The sequence below is a fragment of the Diabrotica virgifera genome, chromosome 4 (assembly GCF_917563875.1).
Source record: "Diabrotica virgifera virgifera chromosome 4, PGI_DIABVI_V3a".
Taxonomy (NCBI): domain Eukaryota; kingdom Metazoa; phylum Arthropoda; class Insecta; order Coleoptera; family Chrysomelidae; genus Diabrotica; species Diabrotica virgifera.
In genome coordinates this window covers 91,747,269-91,768,523 of record NC_065446.1, presented here as the reverse complement: position 1 = coordinate 91,768,523, position 21,255 = coordinate 91,747,269, and the positions used below count along the sequence as shown (strand labels likewise).

At 33.4% G+C, this 21,255-nt stretch overlaps 1 protein-coding gene and 1 long non-coding RNA gene across 2 annotated transcripts in view; both read right to left on the bottom strand.

Moving 5' to 3' along the window:
- The window catches only part of LOC114327238 (ATP-binding cassette sub-family D member 3), a 172,537-nt gene that overhangs the window by 33,533 nt on the left and 117,749 nt on the right, over nt 1-21,255 (bottom strand). Inside the window, exon 3 of the mRNA XM_028275783.2 lies at nt 15,787-16,209. Coding sequence (XP_028131584.1) covers nt 15,787-16,209 — 423 coding nt within the window. The remainder of the gene's footprint in view (nt 1-15,786; nt 16,210-21,255) is intronic.
- Nucleotides 10,824-12,505, bottom strand: LOC126883058 (uncharacterized). Its single transcript, XR_007697479.1, has 3 exons — nt 12,033-12,505; nt 11,678-11,923; nt 10,824-11,331 (listed from the first exon to the last, which is right to left on the bottom strand). It is a non-coding gene; the product is annotated as an uncharacterized LOC126883058 (long non-coding RNA).

Here is a 21,255-nt window from a genome sequence, read left to right as displayed (position 1 = left end):
CCGCGGAAATGAGGCATTTAAGAAAAGTCGTGGGAGCTAGGAGAACCGACAAAAGACGTAGCGAAGATATTAGAAGAGAATTAAAAGTAAAATCATTAAAGGAAAAAATTCATGAAAAGAAATTAAAATGGACTGGGCACTTATTTAGAATGAACGACGGGAGAGTTTAAAATGACATGGGAAGCGAGGCCGATAGGAAAAAACAAGAGAGGCCGACCAAGGAAAACGTGGAATTCCAGTGTGATGGAAATATTGCAGAATAGAGGAAAATCGTGGCTGGAAGCCAAAGAATTAGCTAGGGACCGAAGAAAGTGGCGTAAGTTCGCAGAGAATAACGAGTAAAAAAGACACCTCGACACCTTACGGTATAAGAGGATCATCGATTATGTATGTATGTATGTATTTAAGTAGTAGGTGTGTTCCTTTTTAGAATAGTTTAGCTGAGTACACAGGAAAAACAGCTACTAGACCTATTTTATTATATACGCGTAGAAATAAAAATGGAAGATTTCTATTAAGGTAAATTTAAAGAAACTATCCTACAGTTGAGTCCTTGAATCTTTACCCGTGCGTCATCATTTAAAGCATACGAAACAAGTCGATGATAAGTCGGAAATTGAAATTTACTAAACGCAACAGCAGGTCACTTACTGTCACTTGCTGTTGCGTTTAGTAAATTTAAATTTCCGACTTATCATCGACTTATTTCGTATGCTTTAAATGATGACGCACGGGTAAAGATTCAGGGACTCAACTGTAGCTTGTTTAATTTAATTTGTATAAGTGGAATACAAAGCGTTTTTATAAAGCACACTTGATCGGATTACACTCTAACTGCGATCGAACACAGGTAACATTTTGGCATAAACTGGTAACATTTATTTGACATTTGCGGTATTGACACTTCAGATTTGTTTTTATTCTTTACTAAAAGTATTTGTTTTATTATATTTATTGTTTTTATTATTTACTTTAATGTAAGATTATAACTTAATTCTTGTGTTCTATTCTAATGTTTTTATTTATTTACATTAACCCTGGAAGCTCACACTTGGGTGTGAGATACCCATCGCGACACTTAATTGCATGTAGCTTGCGCAGTTGCATTTCAATAGTAATTCTGCTTTATGTAAATTCAGTATCTGGTCTGCCAAGGACGGGTGTGTAGTTGCGGTCTCATTTGAGCAATATTTCCAATCACGAAAATCTATTGAATACAGGCTAGGGTATGTAGCACCCATGTGTGACGTTTGCGATCAAGTGTGCGTTCAAGTTAATGACCTAACAACACAACATCCCACAAATTTAGTAAAGCAAACTAGCTGTTATTTCTGCAAAGGCAAAGATGGAAAAGCAAAGTGTGCATGCTCGGTTTGCTATAAAGATACAGCATAATGCATGGAGCATAGAGCTACACTGTCTTATGAACGTAGTCACTAAAATGAGTGAAACTGAAATACCTGGCTAAGAATGAATATGAGTTCTATAATCAAAAGGTGTTATATTTTAGTTATAAAGACCATTTTGTTGTTAAATTAAATTAAAATATTTTGAATTATGTTTACGGTTTTTTAGAAAATGTTTGTTAATTATTTTTAGGTATTCTTAATATTTTTTTGTGTTACTACAATTAAGAAAGAGAAAATAAAATGATTGATTTAATTATTCTTAAGTATTCAATAGTGATTAGAGAGTCTCTGGAAATCATAAAGTATTTAATTTTTTTTATTTCTTCAAAAAAAAATCATTGGGTATCTGATACCCATGTGTGCGGTTTATTTAAAAGAAATAGGTGTGATCTTCCAGGGTTAAACATTAATTTGTTTTGTTTTATAATTCACTTCGCAATAATTATGTGATATATTTAATTTAAAATGAATTCAAGAATTTTTTGTAATTGGCCAACAATGTCAACTTAGATCTCTGACGTAGATAATGACGTGGTATCTATATTGTACGGATTGTATTTAATCTCATTATCATCATCATCTACCACTATGCTCATTTGATAAAGGGATTACACGCGATCGACACGTGATGTACGTTGACCTTATGATGTAATATTTTTTGATCGTGCGAATTCGGATGATATCAATATTAAATGTAATTGATAATTAATACAAGGTCGGATTTTACTAGATTTTTATCACATCAATATAGCCAGATTATTTTGAAAAGTTGCTGAAACTGTTTTCTGGTGGTATGTTTAATTTGCAGTGGCGTAGCGTAGTGCGGGCGCCCCGCCCCGGGCGGCACTTTTTAGGGAGCGGCAAAATTTAAAAATAAATAATACAAATATTTTGTAAATATTTGAACCATTTTATATTTTCATCGCACCTACAAATCCGGACCGATTGAAAGGAGCACGGAATGTTTCATTACTTAAGTAACGTTTACACGTATCCAGTAACTGGCGCCAGTCTCACTGGAATGCGAGTGCTTGACTAAGACAGCGCTGGATAGGTTCGTTTACACGTATCCAGTAACTGGCGCCAATCTCACTGGCACTCTTATTAAAAATCCTAATACGGCCACTGAAACCACAGGTACGACAGCGCCAGCGACTGGAACGCTGTGTTTACACGTGTCTACAACTACTGGCACGGGGTTAGAGGGGACGCGGACGAGTGCCACTGGCACGAAAAATAGACCAGCCTTCTATTCGAGACAGCGCTGGCAGACAGCGCTGGACTGGAACAAAAAAGCGTTTACATGATGCCAGCACTGTCGTTCCAGTGCGACTGGCGCCAGTTACTGGATACATGTAAACGCGCCTTTATTTTGTCACGAATTCGGAGAATTTCTTTTCTTTGAAGAATATTTTGTAGTGACTGGCAACAACGTCTATACTGACTTGTGGGAATTCCTCGTTTATGACTAATAATCAGCGAGAATGACTTCTATTACATACATCGGCAATTATTTTACTTCCATATACGTTTTTCAGTGTGTGGAACAAAGAAAACAATTGTTTAAATACGAATTGAAAGAAAAAATTGTTCAACTCTGCAGTCAGATACAGCCAGATCAGCTGAATGTAATGAGACTTGCATTGTATGATCGATTAGGTGTTTTTGTTCACTGCAAGAGGGTGGTTTGTTCGAACATTTAATTGGTTAGAGCTTTTTTAATTCCTTTAATTTTAATTTATTGATTGAGAATAAATTTTTCAGTTGGTTGTTTTCTTATAATTTTTTTAAATGCGTTTCATTTTAATTTAATTATTTAGAATTGTTGTTATGTTAGTTGGTTTTCTTATGGTAGGGGAGCCCAAGCGGGGATTTTTGCAGTTAATCGAGCGCGTCAGATTATCATATGGGGAGAAACCTGGTACCCTGCAGATGTACCTCTACCATATATTGGCCCTTAACACAGGGGAGTTCGTTAAGGGGGGCCCGAAAAAAAAATCTATCCTTAAAAAAACTCGAAATTGTCAGAATAAGATAAGGTAAGTTAAGTACATGCAAAACAGTGTATATTTCAAAAATCTGACGATTTGAGCCGGGCGTAAGGAAATTGGTCCCAAAGTTTCACAAGAAAAAAAGCGAATATTTCACGAAATGAATGAGAGATCGAAAAACTAAAAAATATGTGCTCAATACTTTTTAAAAATCTATCGAATGATACCAAATACGACTTCCCACAGAGAGGGGTGGGGGTAAATTTAATATTTTAAATACGAATCCTGCGATATTTCGCGAAATGAACATCAGATCGAAAAACTGTAAAATACACTTATTCAATATTTTTGAAAACTCTATCGAATGGCATCAAACACGACCCCCACGGAGGTGGAGTGGGGGTTACTTTAAAATATTAAATAGGAGCCCTCATTTTTTATTGCAGATTTGGATTTCTTACGTAAAAATAAGTAACTTTTATTCGAAACATTTTTTCGAATTATGGATAGATGGCGTTATAATCGGAAAAAACGATTGTTGGAAATGGAAAATTAAATTAAAAAACGGCAAGCGCCCACTAAAATGGAAAACTTTACTTAACTTTTTTTGGTTTTAGGACCTACTCTTCACAACCCAATAGGTCCCCAAAGCACTCGAGTGACTGCACATTTAGCATACTTTGCTCCCCTACCATTATAAAAAGAACAAATATTTATTTTGTTATGTAAGGTAATTGTTTTTTTTTTTCGATGCAGTCATTTTCCTTTTTTTTGTTTTCTGGGCCTGTAGCAACCGGTGCTACATGAAGTGAATTATGCACAAAAATATTTACAAACAAGGGAACTTGACTGTGCGCTCAGAAAGTGAAATGCTTTGCAGATGATATTGACAGAGAAAAGAGAGAAATGACAAATGGCGCTGTAGGTTATGCAAAAAATATGTGTGAAGAACTTGGAATTTCCATAAAATCTCGGAGGCGCATAACAAGAAAGCATATTTTTGATGACGGAACTAGAGATGCTAACTTGTCTTGTGAAAATGAGTTGAGACGAAAGCTGTTTTCTTCGTTAGATAGAGTTATTGTAGAAATTCGTGAGCGTTTTCAACAGCTACAGAATTTAACGGATAAGTTTGCTCATCTAACGCCGGCTGTATTATTAGATCCAGACAACACTGAATGTAATCTAGACTATGCATCTGACGAAATTGACGAGCAGGATTTCAAGCTGGAAAGACTTCGACTGCGGACTTCGTTGCTGTTACAGGCAACGAAAATAAATTGATTAATTCAGACTCACTTGAATTATTTAAATTTATTGTTAAATCCAAGCTGCAAGATACTCTGCCCAATATTTTAATAATGTTCCGAATATTTTCACAGTTGCTATAAGCAATGCCAGCCGTGAGAGAAGATTTTCAAAATTGAAATTGATTAAAAATTATTTATATTTTATTAAGATCGACCTAAGAGGTACCTAAGTTATATCAATGTATCTAAGGTTACGTTCACTACGGAGAAACTATATTATCGATCGCTATGTAAAATAAATGCATTATTTTGAATGCCAGAATTCACGAATATGAAGAGTAGGATGATATACTCTAGGCTAGGATATCATGCGATGGTCTCGGTAGTGAACGTAACGTAATTGGTGAAAGTAGAAGAATTTTTGTATTAATAAACGTGATTGTAAAACAGATAAACTTTTTTTATTTAAAATCCAACCTGTATAATGCAAAATAATGATGACTGTTCTCGCCGAAAAATTCTCTATAATTAATGTGTGCAATGTATAGTATACATTAAATTAAAATACCTAAATAAGAGGGTGGCAAAATTGTCTTCCGCCCCGGGCAGCCGAGACTCACGCTACGCCACTGTTAATTTGATATTATTTCATATAGGATTAAATTGATTGTAATGAAAATTAAATTTTATTATAAAATACCAAATTCGTATTTCAATGGAACAATATATGTAATTTACCAGGTGTACTAAAACAAGCGCGATCGAATATTTCTTGAATCTACATTGGACCGAAAAACTGAAAAACGCATCAATATCAATGCTTTTTAAAAACTACCAAATGCCTACAGATGGGGCACGGTTCTCGGGAAGGGGGATTATCGTGGAAGGTCTTGTCACTGGGAATTTTTCGGCGTCTACTTATTTCTTAATGATTCTTTACTCAAAATTCACTGAGAGCGAAGAGCGAAATCGCAGCACGTTCTTTTTTTAACTAAGCGCGAAATGCATTTTTTTGCACAAAGCTCTACTATTCCGTAAGTACTTTACATCGTTTGAAATTCACATTGGATTACCAATATTTTTTTCTTTCAAAAACTATCAGAAATAGTTATGGAGACATTAATACATTAGCCTGAATTTTTTCAGATTTTTCTGACTACTTTAAGACCACTTTTTGAGGCTTTGAAAATGATTTTTTCACTTTGTTGACCCTTTTAAACGGTTTTGAGATAGTGCTCTTTTTCCGGGTGAGTATATAAATAATATACTTTATTCAATTTAATGATATTATTAGTATATACATATACAGCGTGTCCATTTAAGTCGGCATCATATGGGAAACTTTTTTATTCTTAGTTTTATGAAAAAAATTTATTCTTTATAAAAAGTTGTGCATGGTCTAAAACTTAAAATACAACCATCAGCTATCAATTTTTTAAAGCCGTGTACGAGGTATGTCAAAAAATGTGAATTTTACTCAAGAGTAAAGTAGCTTTATTTTTCACAATATTGAAAATTGTTATAATGAAAAGTTGTTTGGAATTAAGAACTATATTTTAATATGAAATTTCATCCTTCTAATTGAAAAAAAATGTGAATTTGTTTTTTAATTATGGATAACCAACATTATTTTCAGTTATTTCAATAATTATGATAACTCTTTTATTATTATTTTACGAAAAACAGTTATTCTGTATAAAATGTTCTGCATGGTCTTAAACCTAAATTACAACCATGTTATATCAAATTTTGTCAATTCTATACGAGGTGTATAAAAAAATATGAATTCGCTTAAGAGTACTTAAATAAAATACCGTTATATTTCACAATATTGAAAATTGTGATTATGTAAAGTTGTATAGAACTAAAAATCATGTTCCAATATGTAATTACATCCTCCTTATTGAAATATTCTGAACTATAAAGGAACTTTATTCTTGATCAAAATTCATCTCATTTGACCTACCTCGTATAAAATTGATCAAATTTGATATTAGATGGTTGTATTCAAGGCTTTTAACCATGCAGAACTGTTTACAAATTATATATTTTTTTCGTACAATTAATAATAAAAGAGTTACATATCATAATTTAAATAACTGAAAATAATGTTGGTTTCCCATAAAAAAATTAAATTTTTTTTTTTCAATTAGAAGGATGAAGTTGCATATTAAAATATAGTTCTTAATTCCAAACAACTTTTCATTATAACAATTTTCAATATTGTGAAAAATAAAGCTACTTTACTCTTGAGTAAAATTCATATTTTTTGACATACCTCGTATACGGCTTTAAAAAATTGATCAGTCATGGTTGTGTTGTAAGTTTTAGCCCATACACAACTTTTTATAAAGAATAACTTTTTTTCATAAAACTAAGAATAAAAAAGTTTCCCATATGATGCCGACTTAAATGGACACGCTGTATAAACACAAAATATAAGATTAAATTAGGCGCCAATTTGAAAAATAAACTAATATACACTTACGGACAAAAATTATCCATATTTTGAAATTAGCGTGTGAAATAAAAAATTTTGTGCTGCCCCCAGTGTCATAGAAATAGGATTTCTTTTCAGAATCCGATGTTTTAATGTTTCATATACCTAAATGGTATAATCGGATTTAAATTTAATGTGGGCTATATGGTGGCCAATATAATTTTTAAATTCAATCTCATCAAGGTAAGTATTCACTATTCTACTGAAATTAAGACCTGAGTCATGGTACACGAATTTGTTATTCAATATGGCTAGTAAATGGAAAACATGATCTTCTAAAATGTTTTTAATGTACATATCAGCTGTCATTCACCCAATCACCTTTACAAGTTCAGTATCTCCTTACTAAGAAATACCACTCCATAGCACTATGCCGCCACCACTAAAATTAACCCTCTGTATGAGGTTATATCTGGCATACCGTTCACCATATGGAAGCAAGATTTACAAGACTTCGTCTACAGAAGAGTAAATGTGAGTTGTAACCTCACACAAAGCATTAGTTTTGGTGGTGGCGACATAGTGCTATTAGGCAATCCATCGACCTGTCAAAGATAAACCACGTGAGCTTTGGTTGGCACACAAAACTGTTCTTAACCTTCCGCCGGTAACGTGAATTCTTGTAACATAGTTGGTAACGTCGGTCTGCCACACCGACTTTTTTAATAATGAATATCTTAGGTTGTGATTTTCTGTTAATATTTTGATGTGACTAAATGTTTAACATAACTATATTTAAATAATAATACAGTAAGAAATGATCAATATTTATTTATATTCGGGAAAAAAACGCACATTAAAAAAATTGGCTTCTTTTAGATACTAACATAATTGATAAACAATTTACAAAAACATGTCAAATTTTTGAAAACAAAATATCAACAGTCATATGGACAAGGGTTTAAATGTCACAAAAAAAATATAATTATTCAACAAATGTCCAACACAAACTGAAATTATTGTCCGTTTGTTTCCTCATTTTCTTATACACTCCACTGCACCGCACTGTACGGTTCTGGTTCAACATTAGCAACAATTTCGCCAAAAAGTTGTTGCAACCTGACTTGTTTTCTTTCGTAATCAATATTCACATACAACTCCTAAAATTAATATCTATTATTTAAACTGACTATGGACCAAAAACGACAAAAACTTACCAATAAGTATAACACAAATGGTAACCTCGGTCTCTCACACCGTCAGGTCAAATAACATATGAACTATCCACACTTGGCCACAGATTTTTCAAGACTGAATAGTGTGATGAGGATTTGAAAGCTAACTGGCCGCGCGGACAAAAAAATATGCCCGTTTGAGTTTTACCGCGAAAAATCCATTACGTCGGTGTCAGGGACCGTACGTTACCACTCGAAGGTTAACCTAAACTCAATGTAATTATTGATTTTTCTTATTTGTGTTTTGTCGTGATTTTGAGGTAGTATAGTATTTAAAGACATTCATTAGATTAATTATTTTATAAACTTTACGTTTTTGGTGATTTTGAGTGCTGACAACATGCCTGTGACTTGTATAGTAGTGAACTGTGGAAGTCCAACTGATCGGGATAATGTTAATTTTAATTTGTTTTTTGTCCTGATTTTGAGCTAATATAGTATTTAAAGACATTCATTAGATTAATTGTTTTATAAACTTTACGTTTTTGGTGATTTTGAGTGCTGACAACATGCCTGTCACTTGTATAGTAGTGAACCATAGTGAACTGTGCAAGTCCGTCTGATCAGAATAATGTTAATTTTAATTTGTTTTTTGTCGTGATTTTGAGCTTAATATAGTATTTAAAGACATTTATTAGATTAATTATTTTATAAACTTTACGTTTTTGGTGATTTTGAGTGCTGACAACATGCCTGTGACTTGTATAGTAGTGAACTGTGGAAGTCGAGCTGATCGGATAATGTTAATTTTTTCGTGTTCCCTCTATACGGCTTTTCATTCACAGTCATTTGTTTTGAGCTTCTGTCATATGTCGTATAATCCGTGTATAGTATTTTTACTACAAAAACGTTATTACGTAGGTCAAAATTTTTGACGTAAGAGAACTGTCAAAACATTAGAATGTGACTTTTCATTATTGCCATGATTATTATAAACATGGCAATAATGAAAAGTCACATTCTAATGTTTTGACAGTTCTCTTACGTCAAAAATTTTGACCTACGTAATAACGTTTTTGTAGTAAAAATACTATATATACTACATTCGCTCTCGCGAGATTTTTTTTGAGACATTCGGAATAGGAAACCTACAACACAAAAATTCCTACCTCACACTATTAACTGCTAAAATCAACTCAAATCAACTTAATCTTTCATTAAAAAAAGAAGAATTATTAGAAATAGTGGGAGTGTCTACTAATCTCATAAAATTTTGTGAAGTTTATTTCTACAAAATATTTTTATTTTGTACAATAAATAATTTTCTCATTTGCTATCAATACATTATAATGGTTTAAATAAATAAATATTGATTGGCGTAAGGTTTATGTTATTTTTATGTCTGTTTACTATTAATAATATTGGATATGAGCAGGTGCGTTGGTTTTGTAGTAATTTCCAGACACTTCTGACAACTGAATTTTTCAAAAAAGAAATTACTAACGTCAGTGTCAAAAAAAATCTCGCGAGAGCGAATGTAGTATAGTAATATTATACATGGATTATAAAACATCTAACAGAAGCTCAAAACAAATGACAATCGATGAAAAGCCCTATTAGAAACTCATTTATGTTTACTCGCCTAACTAAATTATCAAAAAAACAGGAGGCACTCATGCTAGGAATTATGGTTTTTATTAATATTATTACAATTATTTATATGTGACACTAACGTAACTAGTGACATTAATTATTTTAGGCCAATGTGACAAACTTTATTAATACTAAATTTTAACATGTATCCCCTATTTTGTTAAAATAATATTATTTTGTTTTTCATTCTATTATTTATTTATTCCATAATATAGACCTGGATCCCGCGTACCAAAAAAAAAGTTGATTAATAGCAAGCTGAAAATTTATTAATAGCTTAACAGTGTCTAGTCCGACAAAGTTTGATGTATGGGAACACTGGAAGTTTTAACTGTGGAACAGGTTAAAAATTTGAAACGTCAAACTACGAAAATGTTTATGTAATTTGTCAGATAAAACTTCCAACTGATTTCTGCATGATTTGCAGTCTGATTTTTGCATGAGAATTTAATGAAAGGGTAACAGATCAATTGGATGTTCTGTCCGACAAAATATATGGGATGTTTTCGTAATCTGATGTTCCAAATCTGAGTTTCCAAACTGTTTCACAATTAAAACTACCCCTGTTCCAGTGTCACAATACATCAAAGTTTGTCCAACTGGACACCGTTAAGCTATTAACAAATTTTCAGCTTGCTATTAATCAATTTTTTTGGTACATGGGATCCAGACCTAATAGGTTTGTTCGTAGTACGACACAAATGATTAGCAACTGCTGCCAACCATCAGATGCATGAGCAGTTAACAGTTAGCGTTGTGCAGTTAATAGTTAGCATTCATAGACTACGAATGCGCATGTGTCTGATGGTTGGCAAGAGTTGCTGATCGTTCTACGAACAAACCTATCAGTAAGCACAATTTGTGATATCCATGGGTAGTTACTAACAGAAAGAGGCAGGATTCGATTTTTAAAACATTTATTTTAGAGTCAAAACATACACCTTAAACGATAAATGTATATTATCATTACAAGTTGATACTAATTACAAAAATAAATACACATTTAAAAGACCAATACAAAATTACTCATGATGAAGAAGTACATTATAATTAAAAATGAATAACCATTTTCATATCGCTGCAACACAATGCCAAAGCTGTCTTATATTTCAGTTCGTTTAGTGAGCTCAACAAGCACTCTGACCGAACAGTTTCAAAACTCATTAGTTTTTCATCAGAGAATGCATATGTTGCTATCTCCAAACCATGTAACATATGTACATGCATTGGGTTCTTCTTCGTCTGTGTTGCCCTGGGCATACTCAGCTAAAAATAGGATTGCTGCAATATGGCTGCAGACTTCACTATTACGGGCCACACGCATACAATGTGCATTTGCTATGTCATCAGAACTGGCTATCACCCCACCCAAGCATTTAGTCGTTTAGAATTAGCTTTTTGGAAATGCTTCACCTAAAAAAATATTTTATTTTTTTGGAAATTCTTCAACTACAAAAATTTATTTTTATTAAAGTAATTTGCGTTCTTTACAATGATTGAGAATATTTTATTTAAAATCGGACATTCATATAATATAATTTTAGAACAATCATGACAGTAATTCAAATAGATGGCAGTAATAAATCATTTTTAGAGAATTATGGAGTTCGCAGTTTACAGATTAGGACGACGATATGTCTGGTTTCATACAGATATATAAACGTAAATAAATCTAATATTTAGAACCAATTTATTCAAAAGACACTAATACTGTTATCCATATATTTCTTAATGGTGAATAAATAAAATAAAGGCATACCTTTCCAACAATTAACAATTTTTACTCCAAAACTTTTAAAATAAATCCTGCTGTAAAATATTTATATGCCTGAAAGCTTTTGTATGCTTTCATCTGCTGCTTAGAGTAGCAACTGTTGAGACTCCACCAGATATGTACAAATATCTATAATAGTAACTTGATGGACTGCACTTTACTGTAAAATCCAATTCTGACTGAATTGCCTATGGATCTAAATCCCCAATTATTTTCAGCTTCAATAAATATCTAAAACAATAAAAGAAATAATGTTATTGCTTGCAAAATTCATCATTATCGATAAATATCGGGGCAAAACAGGGCAAAATGAACAGTAAATAAAAATTGTTTGGCCTACCTTTCTCGCAACATCTGGAGTTTCCAATAATAATTTCCTTAAATAAACACTTTGCATTGTGGTAAAGTTTATAAAGTTCACAAAAACAGGAAACGAAATCCAAATGAATCCAAAATACGACCATAAACAATGAAAAATCATTGAAAAATAGATACAAACATAACCTCTTTGTTAGTTTGTGTGCCAACCAGAGGTCACGTGGTTTGGATTGCCTAATGGAGCGGTACTGCTTTGAAAGGACATACCGAACACGTGAAGGTGATTAGGCGAATGCCAACTGATATGTACATTGAAAACATTTTAGAAGATCATGTTTTGCCATTAGAAAGCCATATTGGATATGACATATTGGTGCTAATGCACTTCTTCTTGTCGCTAGCATAGTGAATACTTATCTTGATGAGATTCAATTTAAAAATTATACTGGCCAGTATATACAGCTGGCCCTATGATACAGGGGGGGGGCTAAGGATAGCAGCACAAAAAATTTCATTCCTCACGCATATGCAATATTTTTGTCCGAGAGTATGTAAGTGAGATACGTATTTTTTCAGTATAGATGTTACAGGTAGAAATTCGATAACATATATAATTATAATATATTATTTATTTATTATATAAATAAATATACAAATATATGTTGACCGCAAAATATTAACAATTAGAGATATTAGATGTATAATAAATTGGCAAAGTGGTACAACATTTTTTGTACTAAAAAAGAAAACATTTTTTTTAATAATAATATTATTATGATATTATAATGCCATTTTAAATATGCGTTCATGGCATTTTAAACATGGTTATTGAATTTTACCTCTAACATCTGTAATGCAAAAATATGTCTCTCTTATATATTAGTTAATTTTTTATATTGGCGCATAATTTAAGCTTGTATTTTGTCTTTATAATACTAAAATCATTAAATTGAATAAAGCATATTTATATACTCACACCCGGAAAAAGAGCACTATCTCAAAAGCGTTTAAAAGTGTCAAAAAAGTGAAAAAATCATTTTCAAAGCCTCAAAAGGTGGTCTTAGAGTAGTCATAAAAATCTGAAAAAATTCAGGCTAATGTATTAATGTCACCAAAACTACTTCTGATAGTTTTTGAAAGAAAAAAATATTGGTAATACAATGTGAATTTCAAACGATGTAAAATACTTATGGAATAGTAGAGCTTTGTGCAGAAAAAATGCATTTCGCGCTTAGTTAAAAAAAGAACGTGCTGCGATTTCGCTCTTAGCTCTCAGTGAATTTTGACTAAAGAATCATTAAGAAATAAGTAGACGCCGGAAAATTCCCAGTGACAAGACCTCCCACGATAACCCCCCTTCCCTGGAACCGTGGGGGTCGGTACCCAAGGAGAAACTTTTATTGTTATTTTTAGCAAAAAATCTCAATTTTAATAAAAAGTATGCTTCATTTTATATTTCGTGTTTTATGTAAATCCATAATAATTTTTGCACAAGTCCGGAATGACTGACCTTTACGTCAAAAATCTAGTGGGTGACGTTTGCTTCATTACCCAAGCAATAACATTTAAAATTAAAATACAACAGTAAATTTTAATTATAGTCAATAAAAAAAATAATTACTTTTTAAACAGATTGACTAATAGACAAGGCGAAAACGGCGGGTTCGAAGGGAAAAATATTCCCATAAGATTTTTTTGCATAATCACATTCGTGAGACATCCCAGAATAAGGTTGAAGAAGTCGCCCACGCGAAAAGTGGTCCAATTTTTTTTTAACAATTTTTTTTTAATCAAATTGCAAGAATCAATATTTTTGGCCCGAACAATTTTTTCTTTAATTTTTTGGACCATTCTGGACAAAAAATATCTCTTATAATTTTTCTCTAAAGTTGATCGTTTTCGACTTATAAGCAATTTAAAATTGAAAAAAACGAAAAATGGCGATTTTCAAGGCTTCATAACTAGGTTAAAAGTTATTATTATGAAAGTCAATATATGACTAAATCAAAGTTTAGAGCCCCCCTACAAGATCCTGAAGAAATTTTTGTCATTATTTTATTACTAAGCTGTTATTTTTAAGTAATAATAATAAGTGCCATGCACGTGTGCGGCATCTGTAAATGCTGAGTGCGAGAGAGAAGCCATTCCAGCAGTCCAATTGTGCATCTTACTCGCACTCACATTTACAACCGCGTCAATACGATCTAACCGCTCATTGTTATTTATTAAAAATAACAGCTTAGTAGTAAATTAATGAACAGATTTCTTCAGGATCATGTAGCGGAGACTTTAAACTTTGATTTAGTCACTTTCTGACTTTCATAATAATAATTTTTAACCGAGTTATTAAGTCTTAAAAATGGCCATTTTCGCGTTTTTCAAATTTTAAATTGCTTATAACTCGAAAAAGATCAACTTTAGAGAAAAATTATAAGAGACCTTTTTTGTCCATAATGGTCCAAAAAACCTAAAAAAAATTAGTCCGGGCCAAAAATATTGATTTTTACAATTTGATTAAAAAAAATTGTTAAAAAAAATTGGACACCTAGACCAAAAAAAAACACCTAGACCAAATTGGACAGTGGTTAAAGAAATGGAAGATAAAAGCTAACGAAACTAAGTCAACACATATAACTTTCACACTAAGGAAAGACCAATGCCCAAATATTAGCCTTAATCAAGTCAACATACCACAACAGAACATCGTCAAATACCTGGGGCTTCATCTTGATTCTAAATTAAACTGGAAACAACACATTTTAAAGAAGAAGAAACAAATTGAGTTGAGAGTGAAACAAATTAATTGGCTTATAGGTAGAAAATCTCGACTCTCAATTGAGAACAAACTGCTGATTTATAAAACAGTCATCAAACCTATATGGACGTACGGTATAGAACTATGGAGTTGTGCCAGCAAATCAAACACAAAAATTATCCAAAGAACTCAATCAAAAATTCTACGCACCATCGCAAATGCCCCGCGGTACATTTCCAACCAAACCCTTCATACAGACCTAAACATCCCGTTAGTCGGCACAGTAATTCAAGAAAGAGCCAACAGACATCACGAGAAATTGGAAGACCACCCCAACCAATTAATATTACCATTACTGCAGCCACTAAACAACAGAAGATTGCGAAGATTATGGCCCATAGATCTTCGCTGAAACTGAGGTGAAACCGCTGGGTGATGTACCTCATAACGCCATTTTAGTGTACAATAATACATTGATATATGTTATTGTACTTGTTATCAAATTAGCTTATAGAATATGTAATTCTGATTGCTAATAAATGCTTACAAAAAAAAAATGGCCCACTTTTCACGTGGGCGACTTCTTGAACCTTATTCTGGGATGTCTCACGAATGTGATTATGCAAAAATATCTCATGGGAATATTTTTCCCAACGAACCCGCCGTTTCCGCCTTGTCTATAATGGTAGCGGAGCTCAAGTAAGGATGTCGCTAACGCGTCTGTCAGCAAATAATGTTTTATTATTTTGATTAGTGAGACAGCAAGATATTCTCTGTCTCTAGATAGATGTCGCTAACGCGTCCGTACGCATTTAATATTCTATGAATATGCATAGTTCGACAGCTCTGGATTCAGTTCGATTCACAAGGCGGTCCTGAAGACTCTAAAAAGAAGAAACATGTCGACCTATGGTGGTGGAGCATGAATCGAATTAAATCTAAAGCTGTCTGTCCTTATTTCCTTGAAAATAATCATTTGTCTGAGCGTTGTACTAAATTATAATAAAACAAAATACTTTACCTTGCTGTTGGTTTTCTCAAATTCGTTAATAATACGCCAGAAACTAATAGATACACCAGCATAATTCCAGGAGTGCCCCCTCCCAATGTTGTCGATAACTTATAAACATAAATACAAATATCCAGCAAAGGTTTGGCAGTGTTGCAATACAAATCCGTAACTCCTTCACAAAACTTGTCTATGTCGGTCGTCAACAGTTGATCTGCGTTGGATATCCTATTGTCCAGATTTGATATTCTGTAGTAAGTGTAATTCTTCAGATATTCCTCATAGAGATGTCGTGTCATGTTAGTCCGTAGTTGGATTTTCAGAGCACCTATTGAGTATTTCAGGACATTGTTTACAACTGAGATTATTGGAATAGCTAAGACGTAGTAGAGCAGGCGTTGCTTGAAGAGAGTTGGGTCCATTGCGATGATTGAACTGAAAAAAAAAATGGATATTAACACATATTGTTTACATTGTGTTGACCACTGATACACAAGGTTAATTTACAATATGTACATACAAGAACGCAACATACGGTCCCAATATGGGACCGTGCAAGTTCGGCAAAGCGACCTCTATTTCTACGCTCTGTACTTTTATTCGCACTTTTAATTATATTGGCCAATTATATTAGCCCTAGTTGCTGGATAATAGTCAAGGCCATAGTCCAAAAAAATAATAAGAAGAAAAAATAAGATGCAGGTTATGTTATGCAAACGTAAACAATTGTATGTAGTAAATAAAATTAGTTATTAAAATGCAGTACTGCAAGCAAAATACAATTAATTAAATTTACCTTTATATAATAATTGCATATCATATCAATATTGTGGAGCAATATATAATTTTTCTGCTTCAATGACAGAAGGTATGAAATATACGTCAATTTGACAATTTCAATTGACAATATGAATTATTTAAGATAGTTGCAATATTTCTCCGCGATTCGCGCACGGTCGTTTCTCGTTTCCCTTCCAAGTACTTGCACACCGCGAATATCGGTGAAACTACATAAAAACACGGAGCATATCCCAGTCGGCAGAGGAGTCCGACAGGGCGATACCTTACCGCCTAAACTGTTTACGGCAGTACTAAAATATGCTTGCAAAAACTTAACTGGGAAGAGAGAGGCCTGCACATTGACGGTAGAAGATTAACAAATTTTAAATACGTAGACGACATAGTTGTTCTCTGACAACCTCAAGGAGATATGTACAATTTCATTACAAGGAGAACTTCAGTTAGTGTGTGCCAGTGTGGGTCTCAAAATAAACATCTCCAAAACAAAATTCATGCCAAACCTATTACCTAGCGGAAATATCAATATTGGAGACAACGAAGTAGAGCTGGAGGAACAATACATATCCCTTGGACACGAAATAAAGATCACAAGAGACAACCAAACATGCTAACTACGAAGAAGAATAAACCTAGCATGGGCAGCCTATGGAAAACTCAAAGACATATTTAAAAGCGATATACCAATTTCTTTAAAACGAAAAAACATTCGACCAATGTGTGTTACCTGTGATAACCTATGGTGCCGAAACTTTGACACTGACAGCTACAATTTCTAAAACGCTGCAAATAGCTCAGAGGAAAATGGAAAGGTCAATGCTGAGTATATCGCGATCGAGTTAGAAATAAAGACTTAAGACGAAGAACAGTAGTTACCAATGTAATTTCCCGAATTGCCACACTGAAATGGAACTGGGCCGGACACGTCGTCCGAATTAGTGATGAATGGTGGACGAAGAGATTACTTGAGAGGAGACCGAGATTATTCAAAAGAAATAGAGGAAGACCCCTACTCGTTGGACTGACGATCTCAAGAGAATGTCAAGAAATTGGATGCAAATTGCTCAAAATAGAGCAAAATGGACAAAAATGAGGGAGGCCTATGTTCAGCAGTGGACGCAAAGGGCTGGGTGATGATGATGTTGATGTTTACATTAATATTATGAAATTGGCCCAAGTATTTTGAAAGCTGAGACTGTACACGCTATTAAACTATTAAGAAGTAACAAAGCCCTAAGACCAGATGATTTGTATGCAGAAACTGTAATGATACGCTGATACGACGAACAAGCATCGACACTTGGAACCGTGCGATTCTCTCAAATCGCGCAGATACCCCCACTCAGTTCCACCTCTCCGAACCAACACCGGCAGAAGGATAATTAAGAGAGCCGCAAGCACTGGCAAGCAGAGATCCGACAGTCCTGAAACTGAAACGACAGTTCTGGTCTCCACAACCAGCCAAGCGAGGTGAGCTAGGCAGGCCGACCTGAGTAGCGAGGTGCACCGTACTGACGTGATTCGCAAGCTTAGGCAGGCCAACTCGAGCCGCAAGCTTTACCGTAGTGAAGTAATTTGCGGCTCATAAATAAACGGAGGCACGCGTAGTGAGCGAGCCCCCGATAAACGTATATATTTGAATAACATTGTTAATTTTGTTCGTCTTTTCCAGACGTCTACCCAGAGGAGGACTTCGCTGCGACGAATAGAATGAGATATATTATTTTTATTTATTTTGTAAATAATTAGACTGAATAGATTTATTTTGTTTTAACCTGTGTTTTACTGAGTCTGTCGTCTTAGAAGAACTACCCATCACAAAACAATCAAGTTACTTAATGAACAAGATAAAGAAAATCTAGACATTATGGTGAAGCTCTTTAGCAGTATCTACGGTTCGGACCAGATTATAAAACATTGGCGGCTTCGCTCTACATGTATATAGCCCTACACAAAAAAAACACGTGCGAACTTCTGCAAGAACCACCGACTAGTAAGCTTAATGAGTTACTTTTAAAACTTTTCTTGGGAATACTACACACAAGATTATTTCTTCTTCTTTAAGTGCCATCTCCGCGATGGAGGTCGGCAATCATCATAGCTATTCGGTTTTTAGAAACGGCTGCTCTGAAAAGTTCATTTGATGTACATCCGTATACCATTCTCTCAGGTTGCGTCTTATATTATGCGTCTTTCTATGCTTCTTTTTCCTTGAATCTTTCATTGCATAATTAATTGGAGCAAATTGTATCTCTCTCCGCATGTAATATGCCCGAAATATTCAAATTTTCTTGTTTTGATGTTTGTTTTAAGATTTCCATTTATTTATTCATCTTTCTCAGAACCTCCTTGTTTGTGATGTGTTCTGTCCACGATATTTTAAGAATTCTTCTCTACACCCACAGCCCGAATGATTCTAGTGTTTTCGTTGATGCCGCATTCAAGGTTCAAGCTTCCATTCCATAAAACAAAGTCGAGAAAACGTAGCACCTACCCAACCTAACTCTTAACTCCAACTTCCAATCTCTTGTGCAGAGCACTTTTCTCATTTTGTTAAAATTTGCTTTAGCCTTTTCTATGCTGATTTTGATTTACTGGAAGAAATCACCTGTGGAGTTGATCCTTATTCCAAGATATGCATATTGATCGACTCGTTCGACATTGGATCCGTTTATGAAGAGATTCTCGTCATTTCTTTGGGTTTTCGATATTCTCATCAACTTTGTCTTCTTGACGTTTTATTATAGATAAGGTTTTTGTACGTGTTTTTATGTGTTACGTGTTACGTTTGGCCTGTTCTCTTGTATGACATGAAAGCATTAACCATCAATATACTTGAAGTTTTTGAAATGTGGTACCTCCACAGAAAAACCGAGTCAGAAATCAGGAAGTATTAAGAAGACCGGGCCTCCATGACAGCTTTTTGATTATGTAAAAAGTAAGAAAACCGCATATTTAGGGCACATATTACGAAACATTAGACACGACCTCATGTCACGGAAAATTCTTTTGCGAAGAAGATGTTTTAGATCATTTATAATGTGAAAGTTTAAATTCAATGTTTTAGGCATATGTCAAATGTCTCATATTTGTTGCCAAAACTCAAAGTCGAATCGGCAGTGACTGGTCAATGGACAGTGGCGTGCTGGAACTTTTCAAGCGGCCCAGTGAATTTATAGAAAAGCGACGTCTCATCCTCATTTTACCTTCCATTTATAAGAATATTTTACTCGTTATTTATAAAACAAAAACAGAAATACAAAAATATAAATTATTTGTAAATCAAACATAAAACTTTGATTACTAAGGAAGTAAAAATCTTCTCTTGTAGGTAGATGGTATATAATTTATTAAAATTTTCTAAAAAAGATCCAAGTTGGACTTAAAGTGGGTACATCACTAGTACAAAACAAACGTTTTCGGACTAATCAGTCCATCATCAGGTTAAAAACTTCAGATCCAAAGTAGTTGGAACTTTTGCTTATGAAAGACAGCGTAACAGCAAGCTATATAATCTTTACACTTTTCAGTACCACACGGAAGTGAAGCTTTCACGGTATCAACAACATTGTCATTTGTTACTTCATGTTCATTATCACTTAGATTAATAATATCATTCTTCATATTTTCTGTAGACTGAACATATTCATCATTAACTCGATCTTCTATCTATAATTTCAGTATTTTGCAAAATCCTATTTTTAATACAATTTATTTATCAGCAAAATCAACGAGTTCTTCCTGGTAGTTTATCATTATGTTTCTCATATTTTTGGAAAACTCTTGTGCAAAATTTTTTTCCATTTTTATATTCTGCAGTGTACCTACGTATTTATTAGATGTTCGAAGGAAATTGGAAAACCAGAAATATACTTGCATGAATGAAAATAAATATTATCTGTAGGAATCATTTATGTACATAGAGTCTTATTCATTTACTTAAACTGTATTTTATAATTAACAAAGATTAAAATTGTTTTTGAAATGTTTTGTTAATATCATTCGATTAGAAATTAAACAATTTTTTTGGTATATCTAAAATTGTTTGTGAAAAAAACTTATTTGACCGGCCTCAAGAGGCCGCGGCCTCTCGGTGATTGCACCGTTTCATTTATATGGCCAGCACGCCACTGTCAATGGCAGTACTTAATTTTATTGATCTCATGAGAATCGTAAAAAATGGCAAAAATCGCACAACGTTTATTTAACAGTTTTATAGAAACTGATTCCGTTTACTGCAATATGCAAAAATTGCATAAGAAAGCTGCACTCTTCACTTATAAAACGAATTGACTTTTGGACAATAGGACACTCTGATCAAAATACATCCAATTTACAGTCCACTTGATACAAATTTTATTTAAAAAATTTATATCATGCGTAACTGATATTCAAAATCACCAATCGCTTCGAGCGTTGTTTCTGAGAGGACGGTTCATTCTACACAAAGTGCTAATAAACATTTTTGTTCAAAATTATCTCGGTTAGATACATTTAGATTCAAATAAATTCAATGTAAATAATTTAGTGGCATTTGCTTATTTCAAGATACAAGCAGAGCGGTCTACTAAAATTTGTAAAGTTTCAAAAAGGATTATTTTATTTTAAAATTTATATTTTATTCTTCAAATATCGTCCAAAACAATGTTTGCCTGCTTTAGTTATTTTTTAGGTATAAAACAA